The following is a 19,110-nucleotide window of genomic DNA, read 5'->3' on the forward strand; positions in this document are numbered from 1 at the left end:
ACAGTATGAAAATAAAACTTTGTAGCCTAATCACTTTGGAGACAGATTAATGATCAGATCTATGGAGAAGCAAACCTGCACATGGTAAGAATTCATGTTTTTAAGGTATTTTTGAACTATAAAACACCTGCAATTAAACAAGTGCAAGAAAGATATGATTAATGCCCCACTGTTGTACATTCCAGGTGAAGAAATAACATCTCCACCGAGACAAGCAAGTAGCAAATCCTCCACCTTAGAAGTTACGCAGTACACCTTTAAAACTTTTCTACAAAACCGTATAAAATTCCACCAGACCACCCTCAAAACTTATAGCTGCTTGTTTCTCAGTTACATATCTCGCTGTCTACCATAAATTGCAAACACTTCATGCTCCGTCCTCATTTTTGTCCGATGTGGTGGTGCATAGATCCGTATAGTGTGGTAATGCCACAGCTTATTATAGCAGGGAGCAGGCAGTGTAAATCATTCAGGGCTGGCGGTATTCTTCACACAGACATTCTTTCACACCACAGCGCTCAGCATCCATCATACGCTCCATTCTGTTGACTTACAGGAGATGGGACACAAAGACTAAAGCAAATTTGTGTAACTTTTTCACGGATATTCTGAAATGTATTTACCCAGGCTGACTGGTAATTAAATCAGGTAGCGGTGGATTAGCTGAGGAGCTGTGACAGATTCACCTCTAAGTTGGGGAGACATTGGCGGTCTTGTCTTTTTTTACTATTTACTTACTATGAACCAGATATTATGTATTCTTAATAAAAACTGAATTGAATTGAATAGACTGTATATTTGTTTAATCAACTATAACTATTCCTTGACTGACGTTGTTGTAAAAAATACATTGGCATCACTTCAGTTTCAACTTAACTGGTGACATTTTGCAGACTGGAAAGATAATATGTTGTTTTGAATTATCAATCACTATAGAAACGTTGCTAATTTGGTGTCAGAAACCTATGAATAGTTTGCTTAGGATGGGGTCAGATGCAATTTATATTTCTATTAGAATTTATAAGAGTCAGCTTTTTATGTACACACACGATAAGCAAGACATACACTAAGACTGCTGTATATTTAGACAGGTTTTCAATTACTTTTTTCTATGTGAAAAGCACATTACAGTACACTGTGTTTACTGAGCCCTGCAGCATTTGTATTACGTCTTAACATTGCATAGTAGAGTATGGGGTAATGCTTTTTCTTTGGAATAACTTCCATATTTGTTACCTCGTATTACCTCTATGGACCGTGCCACCAGACCCGGCCCCAAAGCACAATTTAAGCTCCTATACCTCCAACTTACATCTGCACAGTTTGTCCACACGTCCGTCTGCTGTATGCTTCTTTCGTTTTGTTTACGTGCTTTTAAGTCTTTTCCTTGTTATCTCATGGGCTGTGTGCAGCGCCAGCACCCCAGGGGACAGCCACACAAGATTGTTTTGATGTGGTGGAATTTTTGCCGTCGGAGAACGAGGCAGAGAAAGCCGAGGTTTATGGAGAAGAAGATGCAAAGCGTAATTGCCTCCTCAATCATATCCAGAAGAACTTTATCATCCCATTGCATTGGCTTATCGTTCTTCATACATGGGGAATTATTAGGCTGGCTGTCCTTCACTCAAATGACAATAAGGAGTAGTCTAAGAAGGAATCGAATTGTAGGATGCTGAGCTGTGTAATCACCAGGATTTATCTTAGTTTTACAGCCACTTATGCTTTCATAATTCATGTGTTCCAACTGTTGCCGCTCCCCTCAGGGACTCAGGGGAGGACGAGCGCGATGATGGAGAGATTTCACTCACTCCTCTCTCCCTATCGCTCTCTCTCTCTCTGCTCACTGTACCATCCTCAATTAGCTGCCTTAACCAGGAAAGCAGCAGTCATTAAAGTCAGAAAAAATGTATTCTGAATTACTTTTACAAACTGTATTGATCCATAAATGAAATCACTCGGAAATTACTTCAAAGTTAAAAACAAAAGCATAATATGTACAGCACAGGTTTAACTATTAGAATATTACAGTAATTCATATATTTTCAAGGTGTTCCAATGCTAAAAATCTAAAATCTATTATATTATAGAGATTGTATTTATATCATTAAACTGTATGCACGTTTTTCTGCCTTTGTTTGTTCAAAATGATAATTACATGCCTACAGAATGCATGTCATTTTACTGGCAAAAACAGTCTGCACAGCCTGTTCCTGACATTTACTTAGTCCATATATGCTACTGTGTAAAAGTATTCTTCATCACAGCATGGACTCAGCCCTGTAGAGAACAAATGACCTGATACGAGACATAAGGCAGTATATATATATTTGCAGGCACATTCTATAGTACACAGACTTTGTACTATTTCAAAGGATTCTTTTTGTAATTGTTGTGCAAAAACTGATAACTCTACCCAGGGACCAGATTTGCAAAGTGTAATGTTTAGAGACACTAGTTGTTAAGCCGTGATGAATTCTGAGTAAATATACTACAAAGAGGGAAAATGTAAAGTATTTAAGCACTTGAGACTGCTCTTGAAGATGAAGATGCCTGTCCTCTAGAGGAATTAAACACTGACAAGGACACTCGATATTCTTACACTCACTTCAGTCAGATGAAGGCATAAATAATATATACTTGAAATGTTACGTAAAAATAATAAAGTCATAAAAATGTTACAAATGTTAAGTCTTCAGTTTACCTTTGTCTTATACACAAGCACACTGCAAAATGGTGGCTTGAATCATAAACCTACAACCTCCTTGACACTACTTTTGCACGTCTACCTTAAGCAACTTAAAGCTTCTTTATTATATAAATCTGACTTTTGTGAGTTTTAAGCATTGTTATAATTACTTCATCAGAAACATACCTGGAATCATTCACACGTTTTATTATTAGTCTGTCTGCATCTCCAAGGCTCAAAATGCTCTGTTCCACATTGTGATGTCATGAAGCAGTAGTTTTCAAGCTGACAGCTGCTTTTTACCTTTAGTTCAGTAGAGATTGGCAATTCCAGGTCTGAAATTATCCAAATGATTCTGGTGTTTCTGTTTGAGAAGAACTCCTAAGGGCCTGTTTACACGAGAACACTTGCGGGTAAAAATGACAAAAGATTTTATCAGATGTGCCTTTTGTTTAGACAGTGATGTCTTTTTTGGGGCTTAAAAATGCAAAAATCTGAAACCACCCCCCAGAGTGGAAAAGTTGAATACTTTCCGCCGTAATGTTTCTGTCTACACTGCCCAAGAAGCAAAACTCTGGTCAGATCACCACCAAGCCGCCTGGCATGCATACCCAATTGAATTCCACACACTTTTGCGTCACTGTATGCACAAAGATTTCCTCCTGAAAACGCTCATCTAAACACGGAATAAAAAGTGAAGACGCAACGCCACTTTTGCGTCTTCTGTTCATCATATAAACGTAGCCTAAATATACAGGATTTGTGTGTTAAACATGTAAATGAAACAAAACACAACTGCAGGTATTGATGAGGAAAGCAAAATATACCAAGAAAATAAATAAATGAATTGAATGATATGGATTTCAAGCGTATGAAAACAGACCATTGTCCCTTTGGTTTAGAACTACTGCCAGATTTCTCACTGAATTAACCCGAGTTTCACCCGGATCACCTTGAAACTCACATTGCGGCTCCCACACTTTGTCCCCGCCCCCTCCTCCTCCTCTTCCTCCTCCTCTTCCTGGTTTTGAAGGACAGGACACAGCGCTGGACAGCAGACAGGTGTCCCGACCTCATGTCTGCCCCCCCACACCACAGGGGACCTCTTTGAAATAGGGGCCAAGGCTCTGACCCAGTCTTCAGCCTGCGCACTTTGTCTCTAAATGGAGCAGGACTGCACTAAATCACCGGGGCGGGAGAAAAATGCTCCGCTACTCTGCTGATGTATCTATCCCAGTGAGAGAAGATATTGAACCTGCGATTTTAGTTTTGTCCTGAGCAAAAAGAGAGAAAAGAGCGTGATTTTTTTATACTTTATCTATTTAAGAAAGTGAATTATAATAATGCAAAGTAACAGTTAGTATGAGATGACCTTCAGCTACGGTTAAAGTATTCTGTAAAGTCAGATTTGGAAAAATTAGTTTGGGAAAAGGGGCTATTTTTCTACTATTCCATGGTTTTTACGCTATTCATGAGTTTCGGAATGATAAATTATTCTTTCTTCAGTTAAACGCTTTGTATCAGATTTTAAACAGTTTGCAGTGGCCCAAAGTTATTCCTAATTTACCTTATGTGTTCAGACCATCTTAATTATTCTCTGTAATGAGTTTATAAGTGCTTTTTACAACTTTCAGAAACCAGAGCGGAGTTTTGGTTTCACAGTAAAGCCGACAACAAGCATGGTCATACTAGACAAGTTTTCAGATGTCGGACAATGAAATGCTTTATTATTAGATGCAGACAGTACGCATTGGACTTACTTTGACCTCAAGAGCTGTTTATATAATCTATCCCGGGGCAAGACCACAGACTGTATTTAAGTGGACATAGCCAAATAGGAAGTGTTCATGGGGGCGCTTCCGGGTCCATCAATTCTCATTCCAGTTGTCATCCTTGTAACTGCTGTTGTGAGCCTCATTTTTTTTTCCCCTAAAATGTTCATATGTACCCAATCTACATGATCCTGGGGTTTTTATTTCACTGTTTCGTACATAAATTCCTATTCCTAATATAGACCTGGCTCCAAATTCACTCCGAAGCCGTACACTCAGTTAGTCCACTTCTTTATTTTTTGCTCAAATACATGAGAAAATAGTGTTCAGGGCCTTTAAGTTTCAAATTGCAATGTACTATTACTACTTGGAACTTACTTCAAAATTAAAAACTAAATAAAACTTCTACAAAAAATATATAGGTGAATAATAATATAAGCATACATGAGCATAAAATGTACAGTAGTTTTACAGTAATTCATATATTTTCAAGGTGTTCCAAAACTAAAAATCAAAAATCTATTATATGATAGAGATTGTATTTACTTTATTTTGTTACATATGCGTGTCTGTCCATCTTTTTTTTGATCAATATTAACATTATTCGCCTATAGAAACATCTCAGAATGCATGTAATTTGGCATGGGAAAAAACAGTCTGTAATAAATTCCTATTCCTAATATAGACCTGGCTCCAAATTCGCTCCTATAACTGCCAGCATCGTGAGCTTCGTTTGACTGGAGCCGAACACAATGTGTGACACCACGCTCAGTTAGTCGACTTCTTTATTTTTTGTTCAGATACGTGGGAAAATAGGGTTCAGGGTCTTTAAGTTTGGAATCGCACTGTCTATTAACTATTTACATCGTGAGTGTACATTTCTCCTTCTCGTTGCGTCTATTGCAGATCAATAGCTCAGCCTTATGCCGCGATTAGATTTTAAATGGCCGCTCTCCAATGCCCGATGGCCACATGGAGATTGCATTATAGTGCGATGGAGATGAAAGTCCTCTCTGATCCGCTGAAATAACATCTTGTGCAGTAATCTGTTTGTAGATTTGATTCCTTTGATGATATTTCCCCTCGAGTTGGCTTTTCACCAGGGCTCCGCCACCATGAAACGGATGTATGTTCAAATGGTGTTTACAGGGCCAGCATTTGACTAACTCTGATGAGATTCAATGGAGCAAATGTCAACAATAAACAAGGTACCAGATGGAAAGGAAGGGAAAAAAATTGATTTCATAAGAGGGGTTTTTGTGACATATCCATGGTACGGTTTGGTTATGTAAATTGGCAATAGAGAGAAAAGCTTCCATTCAATGCTTCAATTCTCGTTTTAAATGATCTAGTGCGTACCCCAAAGCCTAAAGTAGCTAACCCACTAGGTGCCGCGTTCCAAATAGGAAATGATCATGGGCGCACTTCTCACTCCATTGACTCTGGCTCCAATTTACTTTGTATTAAAAAAAACGTTGCCACTTTCTTCGTAACTGCTGCTGTCAGGCTACTCATTTTAGACTTAAAATGTTCATATTAATCCACTCTACATGATCCTGGTGTTTTTATTTCGCTGTTTTGCCCGTGAGTCAATTCCTGATGTGAAACTTACTTCAAATTTGCCTTTATACGTTATGGATGATGTCACATTCCACTTCTTTATACAGTCTATCCACCAGGCCCAGAAATCACTTAAAGTATATGCAGAAAACTGTTCTAACTATTAATTACAAAGTTAATTAAAACTGTAAGAGCTTGGTACAGTCTGTGATAAAAAAAAAATGTATAGGAATGAAATGTTATGTGTTATATTTCATAAGCAAAAAACTGAATTATCAACTTTCTGGAACAACTCCTCCTCAAATATTTTCCAATACATTCAGCATTGTGCCATTGACCTGAAGGCTAGAGGTTATATTTTTGTTTTGCACAGCTTTATAGTTGTTGGTTTAGATACAAATAATAGATAAATCCCCTATTCCACTTTAGAGAAAATGTCCTTGGAACTCTCTTCAGTTTGTTAGTACTTTCTATATTTTTCACACGAGTCAATAACTTCACGTGGCAACCTTGTATCTAAAACATTCCACATTCACTACAGGCTCAGCACATGATAAAAGATGCACTGTGTAACTTTTCTAATGGAACGTCTCTCTATCTAATCTCTATGGAGACAAGTAAGTGACACCAAATTACAAATCTAATCTGTGGAGAGAAGAGAGGGAGAGAACCACCCACAGTAAGAATAGATACTTTAAAAAAAATGTATTTTAAGCAATAAAAACCTGTAAATGAATTAATGCAAATGGATATGTTTAATGCCCTACTGCGGAAAATTTCAAGCCAAGCAACAACGGAGCTCAACAATGACGGTTCTGGAAGGAATTTCTATGATTTTTTTTCCCACAGATGTTTAAAAAATGTCAAATATGAAGACATTAAAGGCATCACGAAGGCAAACTAATATTGTAACATGGTAATTTTTAGCTCCAAAAGTACTTTTAAACCGGTCTGATTCATCACTTTGTCAGCTGGTTTCACGGCTTGCTTGCTGACATATGTCAGCTAACGGGGCTAACTAGTATCTTTTCCGTAGGAAGAAGTATTTCCCCATGATGAAAATCACTCAAATCTCGTTCAAAATCAATGTAATCTCTTCGCTGACTGGCTGGTGCCCAAACTCACACTTCCGGGGTTTTCGTGAACTGCCTACTGTATTCTGATTCTTGACCTACTCCCTGGAGAGAAATGAAATTGAGCGGAGGCACTGGGTACTTTTAAACACAAGATTTTGGTGAAATGCTTTAATAACTTGGCGATTTATAAGGTTTCAGAAACAGATTTTTAAAAATATACTGTATATATTGTATGTATTTTGGTCGTAGTCATCACACACCTGATTTGCCCTGGGTAAGCTTTCAAACTTTTAACTTATATATTTTTTTCTGAATGCTTGAAAAATGAATGAGAAATTTTTTTCCGGAATTGGGAGGTGGGCGTCTTTTTTGAGCGTCATATCTCTATGAAGTCACACAGGTCCACCAGAAAAGTTACACAGTGCACCTTTAAAATTCACCTAAGAATAAATCTGCAATTTTCGGACCATGTTGCCTCAGCTTTGGCACATTCACTGTGTTCTTTCGGGTTTGCTGTCTTCCCTGTACTTTGACAATCACCCACTTGTGTTGTCAAACGTGCTAAAGCGTCGTACATTGGTGTCTATGGGGATGTTTTTGCACACTTCTGGACTGCGGAAGCTCCGTGATGCGCATTTGTGCTAGGCTGTCTGCACGCCGTGACTCAGCGTGTATACTGTGAGCGAACATTGTCTTCTTGAAACCACAAGCAAATCTCCCCAAAGTGATAATTGGCTCCCTGGGGTGCTCATGTCTTTCCTGCTCATCACAGTCATTCCCAACAGATAAAAAAAAGGGGGGAAAAAAAGCAGATTTGCTTTGGGTGCAAAAGGCTAACTTCACTGAGGATCTAAACTTGATTCGTTTTGGTAAGAACTTTGAGGTGTTGAGATGAGGTGAGATTCGGTGCAAACCTGAATCCTCTTTTGTTTTTGTTCGCAATCTTGGAGGTTGGGTCCATAAGGAGGTGGAAGATGACGCAAAATTCAAATGCTGTAACATAACATCACCGAGAAAGCTGTCGAGAACAAAATATGGACTGCGAATAGATTGACGTATTGTGACCGACCTAAGAGAAAGGTGTGAAGTTGACTAGGGTGAGATATGTAGTGAAAAGTTAGAATAGATACTGTGTGCGTATCATGTTAAAAGATGCAGGAAGTGTCAGAGTTATCATGTTTTATTCACTCAAAGAAAGACCAGAATTCCCTGCCAATGCCACGTGGTTTCAGAAAGGTACAATAGGCCCAAACTCCCTTGAATATCAAATCCTTTCTTTGTGAAGTAAAATAGGCTTTGTAAAAAAATTTAAATTGTTCATATCCCTAACAGTAATAGCATTTCATTACAATTCTCTTACTGCTTCTTGTACTGGTACTATAATTACGCGTACTTTCACGAGGCTTTTATTAATATGCAGGTACCTCTTTCAGATACAGCCTTTGCTATTCAGTTTGGAAATCACTTTTACAGATTTTATTATTGTCACTTGAGGTCAGGTCACCAGGATACAGTCATTTAATCCTCAAAGGTTTTTCATTGAAGTACTTAACTGGCAGGTACATATTCATTTGCAATTGATACTTTGCAGCTGATGTCATCAACATTTAATGGGGTGGGATGCTAACTAAAGGTACTGCTCAGTCTGAAGCGCTGGTACTCAAGTTAGACTTTAATCTGAGCTTTATTTTAACACAGTCTGACCAGAGAACTGACTTAAGGCCACCACACACTGCCCGATTTTGGTTGCGATTTGCTTCTCCCTGAGTTTGGGGTGGCGTGACCCAACTATGTGTCTTTGTATGCAATTTTGAAGCTGCTGCACTCCGCATGTGTGTGGTGTCACTGTGACTCTGAGCTTCTCTGTCATAGCCTAACCACCAAACCACAGTAACAGCCAGTAAAACAGAGTGTCAGGTGCAGACGGAGGGACGGACACAAAGGCACAAGATACAAACTTGAAAAACGCGAAAGTAATTACCCACCTCTCGTAAAGTTGTCAATTTAAACTGCAGCAACTCATCCACATTATCCATTGAATTCGTTCCTTGCAAATACTAAAACCCAGTAAAAAAAAAAACAGAGCTGTTAATTCAGTCTGAAGCATTCTTTAAAAGTAAAAAGGCAAGAGTAGTTCCTCACATGTGTCTGTTTACATCCACGTGAAGCTGCAGATTAGTGATAGTGACTCTACTTCTTGTGAACTTTCCCGCCAACCTTATGTGCATTAAAAATTTGGTATCTGAGGTATTGCACCACATTTCACGACGCAGTTTTGACTTTCATCTAAACTAGAACTATTGTTTTTCATTGTTTTTGTTGAAAATCAAACACCTAAACAGGATCATGAACGCTTGTATTGATCACGGGTTTCTGAAAATGTGCTGTTTAAATCCATTTTGTATTTTTTGTGTGTGTGTCCAGACCTTAAACGATCTTAAAACTTTTCTTTTTTAATTTTTTTGGGGCAGTGTGTTTGTTAATGTGTACTTTGTGTCACCATGGTAACTAATACTATGTAAAACACCCCCAGCATGATGCCACTGCAAAGTATCATCCATCCAAATTCAGTAAGCTTCAGCGGTAAAGCTTGCCAGAAACCAGGTCTAAAAGTATCCTCTGCTAAACTAGCCGTGTCTGCTCATTAGTTAGAAGTGTTGTTGGGGGCTAGCAATGCTCCATTAGTTAGGATAGTTTGTATGTGACACAGGCGACCTTAGCCGGTGGCCTGACTGCTGACACCAGGACTTTATACCAAAAACATCCACCTGTTTATGCAGTGGTAGCTCCCAGGCACGGGGACACAGCAGACTCACTCCCTCCATCACTTCTCCCATATGCTCCATGCAGTCTCCGGGGTATTACGGACCACGGAGCAGATTGTTGGCGGCTTCAGAGGGGAAACACAAAGACAGCTGGGCACCCATCACCAGGCCAAGCAGATGTTCAGGTGACTTGCGAGAGGAAGGGACAGGAATCAGGAGCACAGGAAGCATTATACAAACTACCTCTACTATGGAAATGGAATACACTGTGGGCAAAAAATGTGAACTTCTGTAGCAGCAGTACGAGTGGGAGTTGTAGTAGAAATAGAAATAGTGATAGCATTAAAAGTAGTAGTAAAAGCAGCAGTAAAAGTATTATCAAGCGTAGTATTATAATAAAGCAGCTGTAGTAGTCATGAAGTAAATTCTACTTCATTGCCTATATGAGTAAATATGACAGTAACTGCAAAAGTAGAGTAAATATGAGTAGTTGTAGTAGAAATAGTAGTAGTAGCAGTAGTAATTAGTAATTTTTCTCATTTATTACTAATAATATCAGAAGTAGTATGATCACTTTAGTAGTAGTAGTTGTTGTAATTTTGGTAGTAATAGTGGTAAAAGTAGTACAAGTATTAGGCCTAACAGTAAAAGCAGTAGTGTAGTAGTAGTAGTAGTAGTAGTAGTAAATATAATGCTGTACAACTAAACTGTAACCTGAAAATCTTGTAGTAGTAACATTCTACTAATAAAATACAGCAAAGCATAATAATAATACTTGTAGTAGTAGTTGTAGTAGGTAGACTCAGTCCCAAAGTACATTTTAGCAACATGATTTTACTAATTCGGATTTTTTTTTTTCCTATAATTTTCTCCTTAACTGGAGCAAGGCAAACTTTATCCAACAGAACAAGAGAAAAAGAGAATTGGCAAACATCTGTACTATACTTTCTACTTTCTAATTCTCTGCTACTATCATGAACTTCGGCAGTACTGGTATTAGTAGTTGTGGTAGTGGTAGTAAAAATAATAGTGTTAACTGAAGCAGTAATTGCAGAAATAGTAGTGAAAGTATTTGTAAACATATAAAAAAGCAGTAGTAATCATTCATATAAGCAATGAAGTAAATTGTACTTCATTGGTGGGGGTGGTATGACACTCAATGCCTTATAAGTTTTCACAGAAGTACATTTTAGCAACATAACTTTTACTAACTCAGATTTTTTTTCTATCATTTTGTACATAACTGGGGCGAGACAAACTTTATGCAATAGAAAAAAAGCGAGGGAATTGGCAAACATCTGTACTATACCCCTCGGCTACTCTCCAGGGCCAGGCAGGTGTCCAAGTGACTCTACAGTATATGGATGTGATGGGAAACTTAGAAATGAATATATCACTGCTACAACTCCATCAGCAGTCTCTTGTGAACAGAACCTTTTCCACTATATTTAAAGGGCCCATATCATGCTATTTTCTGATCTATGTCATAGTTTGTAGTAGTTTCCTCATCAGTCATGCCTGGAGTTGTGTTTTGTTTCGTTCATACATGTTTAACGCACAAATCCAATATATTTAAGCTGAGTTCTTCTCTCAAAATTAAAATAGTCTGTTCTGCCTTGTGATGTCATGTGGTAATACAGTTTCAGTTTCAAATTATTTTACAGTAATTCTCACACAAGCAAAACAAAAGAACATAAATATACAAGAAAAGATGGATAGAAGGATACAGCTAAGGGTTTTCCATAATTTTCAGCTGTTCCACATTCCTCGTTAGTTGCACAGCAGATTTTAGTTTCATACATTTCAGAGAAGAAAAAAAAAGACAAAGCATTGAAGTTTGGTCGACTCTTAAAGAATCTATTTTTATGTATAAAAAAATTCCCTAAAATGATTATGGAGTCATCCTGATAATTATTTACTACAAAGCCAGACACATTTTGTAATTTAACATTTGGAACTTACAAATGTTTTGATAACCAATGATGTAAATCCTCCCAAAAGGCATTACTAGTATACATACAACTAAAATATATGTCATTGCAGAAAGAACAATTAGTGATGTTTACATAGAAACATGTGGTAATACAGGTGCTCTATTGTATTTTTAAACTCCAAGCACCTTCAACTGGAATCATTTGGATGATTTCAGACCTGGAAAAATAATAATAATAATAATAAACTTAACTTGAAAATTACAGCTTTGTGACATCACAAGGTGGAACAGAGCATTTTGAGCTTTGGAGATATAGACAACACAATACTAAAGGATTACTCAAACGTGATTGAAACAAAGCACAACTCCAGGCATGTTTTGAGAAGGAAACAACATTATAACGTGGCTTAACGCTTACAGGAGTCAGTTTTGCATAATATCGGACCTTTAAGCTCTAGAATCTGTTTGGTCTCTTATCGATCGCTGTATCGCTCCGCTGCTGTCTGCTGCAGGTCCAGTGTGTTTGATCTCTGGATTATTGATTCCTATATATGTAGATGATACGACTAAGCAGCTTGTAGCTTCTGCGCTTTCATTTCACCTGGGGGAATATTCACAAGCTGAACCCAACCCTATAACCAATGATTATTTTTTGCAGATATGCGGTGATATAAAAAGGATTGCACTTTTGAAAGATTCGCTCGCGGCCTACTTTGATCCAATCAGAAACTGTACGCTGACATGAATTTGCATGGGGGGGGTGATGTAATCGTGAAATTGTAATTCTGGCGAGCGTCTCCATTCCCACTGGTTCCAAAGGACATCTTTCTCAACACAGCATTTGTCAAATTAGACTAGACTATGATTCTTCAATTTTTTTTTTTTTCTCCCCTCCTCCCTTCTCTACTTTCTTGTTCCAGCCTTTGTTCTATGGTTGCAAGTCTCATATATAATACATGAGGATTGGGGGGCTTATACCGACTGTTATTCCCAGGAAAGAAACTATATTTAAGAGCGGAATAGGTCAGGTACGGCGCAAAGGGAGAAGCGTCTGACTCCTGCCCAAAAGGTGCGAGTGAATGAATAACATTTATAAACCCAAAATAGACACTGACATGGTTACTGCGATGGCACTGTGCCTGGAACATCGTTAGCTTGTGCGTGTTAGCTTGGAGTAATGTGGAAGCCCTGAGCCCTCCAGTGTCTAGTTTGTTAGAGCTGAAGTTTGCTTTGTCCTTTTATCAAAGAGATTGGGGTCAGGTTGAATTTTCAGTTAGGTTAATGTTAAACCAATGGAGATATGCTAAATACAAACTTATGCTAATGCTAATGCTGATGCTAATGTATCTCTGTGGACTCTTGGCACATGTTGCTAGTAACACAGAGTTTTTGTAGTTTGATTGTAAGCTCAGTTGTATTTGGATTGTGTGTCTAGTAAAGTTACAGTTACAAATTAGGGTAACACTTTATAATAACTACACCTTATTTAGCCTTAATAAAGCATGAACAAAGACTTAATTAATAATGATTCACGCTTAGTAACCACTTAATTACTACCTGAATTAGCACTTAACTTACCTGTGCTGTAAATAGTAACTCAATACTTCTTAATTACTCATGAACTAACCATTTGCATGTTTACAAATGTGTATTTAAGTACACATTTTAGCATTTATTAATGATTAGTAAGTTATGAGAGAATGATAATAATTCAGGCAGCTGTTATCTGTTAGTTAAGTCTTTCTGAAAGCTTTTCTAAAGTGAAGACTAATTATGCTTTATTAAGCATTTGTTAAGGTTGGTCAAATTCCAGAGAAACAATAATGCATTACTAGTAAATCATTCTCTCATGGCTTACTAATCATTAATAAATGCTCAAATTTGTACTTAAATATACATTTACAAATGCACACACAAATGGTTAGTTCACGAGTAATTAAGTAAGAAATACTAATGAGTAACTATTTACAGCACAGGTGACTTAAGTACAAGTTAAGTGCTAATTCAGGTAGTAATTAAGTACTTACTAAGTGTGAATCATTATTAATTAAGTCTATGCTCATGCTTTATTAAGGCTAAATAAGGTGTAGTTATTATAAACTGTTACCCAAATTAGACTTAGACAAACTTTATTGAGCCACAAGAGAGATTATTTGGACATTTATGCTGTATTCTGAAACCTAAACTCAGGCTAGTTCGTTGTAATGTTAGTTGGAATTATGTCACAGCAAAAATGTTAGCCACACAGTAAATGGGGAGAATTGTCTTTTCATTGTTTTGTTTTGTTCTTTTTGATGTGTTAAGTTGTGTATGTGTAGAGAATGTGTCTTCTAAAAACTTTGCAGTGACATTTAGACTTTCTTTCACATCATTTGACAGTAGACACAAGTTTTTTCTGAACATATAATAGTCAAACTGACATCATTGAGTCGCCGACCTCTAACATTAGCTAACAGACTCTATTTATTAGCAGAGAGTAGCGATACCTGACGTTACATTAAACTTTCTCCGGCATCATATTTTCCCCAAATGTTGCAATCGAACACATTTACAATAGATGTTGGGAGAACGTTCGTAACTCTGATTTATCGACTACCGACTAATAGGACGCGGCATTAGAATCAGTTAGTGGAGGCATTCTCCAACTGACCCCAAGTTCGTCAGTTCAATCCTTGCTAGTTGGGTTTTTGGGCGTCTTGTTTATGTCAGATTCTGTGGTTCCATAGACAACAAATGGCAGCTACTTTTTTTTTTTTTTTTTACAAGCACTGTGTTGAGTGAATGAGTCATGTATTTGAAACTAAAATATATTTTCTGTATGATGTCTGTGGTTAGATTTTATAGTAAGATGGACTTTTTGTTGTGAAAAGGCTATTTCTCGAACTAGTGTTTTGATGTGATTCCACAGACGAAAAGTGGCAGCTACTTTATTTGTGTCTTTGAAGCACTGTGTTGAGTTAATGTGTAACATAGCCAAATTGACTAAAAGATACTTGACTGACTGCTGTAGATCTTACGTTAAGATGGACATTTTGTTGTGAAAAGGCTATTGCTTTAGCTTGTAATTTTTGAAAGCCAGTGTATGTTGACGTTGTTTTGACAGAAATTACCTTATGCTTCTCTAAGCAGTAGTGGATTTGCCAATAGACTGACATGATTCAAGACTCCTTTTTTATGTGGCATCAGTATTTTATAGATCTTTAGTGTAGTTTTGCGTACACACTCTCAACATTATCATCAAACACCCACACACCCTCATTTTCTGTTTCTACCACAACAGATCGAACCCTAACCTTTCTCTTCTTCTTCTTCTTCTTCGCAGCTGGCACCACCTACATCTTCGGAAAGGGCGGGGGTCTCATCACCTACACGTGGCCGAACAACGAGAGACCGAGCACGCGAACGGACCGCCTCGCCGTGGGTTTCAGCACCACCATCAAAGACGGTATCCTGGTACGCATAGACTCCGCCCCCCGCCTCGGAGACTACATCATGCTGCACATTGTGAGTACCGAGTCGAGTCCTCTTGACCATTTCCAGTCTTGCATTATTTAGCAGCTTAAAACCCACTAGTGCCCCATTCAAATCACTTAATTACTTTGAGGCTAGACATCTGGAGCAAGCTAATTACCAAAACACTTTTCCTTTGGCTGCTGGAGCACTTACCATGTCTGGCCAAGAGGAAGAATGGAGTTTTTCATTGTTCAAAAGTGCTATATGATTACAGTGCTGAACATGCAATCACTATAAGAAATAGTTCGGTAAAGTTTGGGCAGAAAATGACATGGTACATAAGCAGTTATGTTTCAAGGGTGAATTTATGGTACCATTGAAATTTAAAAGTTTGAGTCGGAAATTTATGGGACTGAGTCATATTTGTTCTTGTTGTGAATCTGGCTTTTGATTATAGCTGCTTATTGAGAATTTGCTGTGCCATTAGGGAAGATAAATTGCTACCAAAAGAGATGATTGCTAATTGCAGTTGATGTCATAATCATTTCCTGAGGGTGTGAAGCTAACTGAAAGCACTACTCTGTTAGATGCTGTGTAACTCAAGTTTGACTTTAATCAGAGCTTTATTTTAACACAATCTGACCAGAAAGAACTGACTTGGTTGGAACTACAAAATGTGAGCTGATTTGTGCTCTTACCATGGATCTATAATAAAAACTGGATAAGACATTCCCCTTTTGTCCCGGCTCGAGATCGACTAGTGGCCGCTCCATTTATACTGCAGCTCCCGGCAGCTTGGGCCCAAAAAGAATTCTCCCATGCACAATGCATTTTTTGTGAATTCAAACTGCCCATGTTTGGCTGATTGGGAGGGCATCAACAACTTACACAAAGGTCAGATTTTGTATGGATTATTTTCTATTTTCACAACATAACCTTCTAAAATGTTTTAAATCCTTAATGTGCCTAAAAGTTAGTTTTGTAAGACTTAGCCTAGCCTCACTCTGAGCCTGCACTTGCTCCGCTCTAGCAACTCTTGCTCTGATTGGTCCAAACGTCCAAAACACAAACAGTGACTTTTTTTTTTTTTTGGGCCCATGCACCATTGAGCACAGGCACATTGTAAACAATACAGCACCATCCTGGATTTATCTTCCAGATTTTATTACGGAACTCAAACATAAAATTACAGTCACAAGAAAATGTGAAAATTCAGATGTGCTGTTTAAATCCATTGTGTTTTGAGTTTCCAGATGATCATAAAACTTTTTTTTTTGTCTGTGTTTGCAAATTTGTGCATTGTGGCTCCATGGAAACTGCTGAACGTTCCACCAATGCATTATAGAACACCCCCAGCTCGATGCCATGCAAAGTATCAATACAGTAAAACCACAAGATGAGGCTTCTATTAGGTCATTGTTTGTTCATAGAATTTGACATCTAAATTCATTTTATGTTGCTCTTCGCACAACAAACAAGTCTCAAGTATTGCTGTATAATTGTGTGTGTGGTCTCGACTCTATCTGTGAACTTCCGGTTGCCTTAGGAATGATCACAGTGTTGAATGAATGCAATAACACACTTTACCCTCTGGCTACTGACCACAATCTCATCCACAAAACAAACAAAAAAAGTTCTACATCAGTTTATATCTTGGAGCCACTGCAAATAACTCTATTTAAATAATGTTAAAGTTGCATTGCGTAACAATTCTTATAGTGGATGTACCTTTTACTTATTGTCATGGCAACCAGCCCATCTATGTATCATTTTATTAATTACGTTTTTTTTTTATTGCTTGCAAGATTCGGTGTGATGCAGTGAACTTGCCAACCTCTTCACAGATCTGACTTGTAACTTGGCTTGATAGGGCACCTGCTTGTATCCATGGTTTCAAAGTGGAAAACCATAATGTAGAACATTCTAGTCAAAGCATGGAGAAAAGTAAGAAGTATACTCTACCCGGAAAGTTAAACTGTTGAAAAAATTGAAATACACCTACCCAAACAAACACATAAGTTGATATATTAACATTAATGCCTATTTTAACTCTATTTGTCATACAGGAGCTCGTCTCACTCTCCAGAATTTACAATGCAAACCTCTGGCCAAACTCACAGCATCATTCCGGTACTGAATTATAGAAACCAATCCATAAAAGTGTACAGACATCTCACTCCACTCGCCTCTTCTCCTCTTCGCCTCTTCTCCTCTTCTCCTCTTCTCCTCTTCGCCATCTTCTCCCAGAAAAACCCCACTTCTTCATCACATTGGAATTGGCTCCCAGCATGAATAATGAATGCTCTCTCCATGCATATGCAGCTGCCTGGAGCCGAGGAGTTGGGATTCCCAGCCAGTCGTCTGCTCATCCACACAGCATTTTAATAATCAGTCAGCTCGACCTTGTCTTTGACTGGTTTACACAGGAATTACGTATTAGCATAATCATCTTTGGCGGCAGGCCCTTATATGTCGGTATAGAGATGTAACGCAAAGGATATTGTCGAGTTTCTGATGATGTGGTGGAATAAAACAGCTACCGTCAACAGTTAATATCAATGAGATTCAAAACATCGCAACTCCTGTCCAATTTCATAAGTCAAGACTTCTTCGTTTGCTGCTGCATCAAAAGATTCTGGTGTCTTGTGAGGCTTCAAATCACAGGGTCCCTCTTGATTCAATACACGATACATGGCTCACAATACAATATTATCACGATGTGTCAATAACTGATATATTGCACATTATATTCTGTGATATATTGATATTTTTTAAGAACCAAGTACATTTTAGCCACAATATTGCTTTGTTAATCATCACTGAAATTGAATATTTCAAGTGCATTCCATAACCAAGTTTTCAAACAAAATTTTAGTGTGGTCACAAAAAATATACACCAAACATACTTATGGATATATTGTTAAAACAGCTCTCCATAAAAATACTGTATCATCAACTTTAGTATCACGGTATATTGATATTTAGATATCTTAAGATATTTTTGCACATATTGTTTCTTCGGCTGCGTTCAGACTATGTGACCTGTATCTGATCTAATAATCTGATTTAATGACAGTCTGAATGACACAGATCAGATTTTTTCAAATGCGACCCAGGTCACGTGGTCCTGAAACCAATACATATCCGGTCTTTTAACATGCGACTTCAGTCTGAACGGTCAAAGCGCATGAATCCGACCTACACGTTATCAACATGCCACAAACGTCACTATTCTGCGCTGAAGTAGGCGAAAATTGTCAATGAACTCCGTGTCACTGAAATGAAGCACATCACCACTCACCACTCTTGGCTACGTCTCCGCATCCACACGTTCCTTTCAAAAACCTCGTCCTTCTCCTTCTCAATCTCCTCCTTAAAACAAGTAAGTTGTTCATGTTCTGGCTCCGGTACGAGAGGAACTTTAAAATCTCCAGGTGCTCGATGCTGCGTCCATGTTTGGACAACTTCTGTAAACACAGAGACGCTCACTGCGGTTGACGTCATCGTGTCTCCAGTGCACATGTGGGACACTTTTGGGCTGTTTAATGTTCACACTGGAGTCACATACAAGTCACATTTAATTGGAAATGTGAACTACCTCGCAAAAACATCGTATTTCACAAAAAAATCGGAATTGTGCATTAAGCCCTGCAGTCGGAACGTAGTCTTAGAGTTTTTGTTATAGGGTAAGTTTCATTGAAAAAACAAACATTGACCAATCACTCGTCCTATCACGATAATTACTATATCGTCTTTCAATGTATGAAATCTGGAACAATATTTGGGCTTGAATATTTATCATGTGTACATTTTCTTTGCAATAGTGTTGAAATTTTGGTTATTTCAGTTGTAATATGATAAGATT

The 19,110-nt window shown here is 37.9% G+C and overlaps 1 protein-coding gene across 1 annotated transcript in view; it reads left to right on the forward strand.

Moving 5' to 3' along the window:
- LOC110162778 (neurexin-3b) overlaps positions 1 to 19,110 on the forward strand; it is a 487,474-nt gene that overhangs the window by 312,363 nt on the left and 156,001 nt on the right. Inside the window, exon 12 of the mRNA XM_055149454.1 lies at positions 15,115 to 15,296. Within this exon, the coding sequence (XP_055005429.1) occupies positions 15,115 to 15,296 (182 nt within the window). The remainder of the gene's footprint in view (positions 1 to 15,114; positions 15,297 to 19,110) is intronic.

Source organism: Boleophthalmus pectinirostris, unplaced genomic scaffold (genome assembly GCF_026225935.1).
Source record: "Boleophthalmus pectinirostris isolate CB_2022bp ecotype Guang Dong unplaced genomic scaffold, ASM2622593v1 HiC_scaffold_13, whole genome shotgun sequence".
Lineage (NCBI taxonomy): Eukaryota > Metazoa > Chordata > Actinopteri > Gobiiformes > Gobiidae > Boleophthalmus > Boleophthalmus pectinirostris.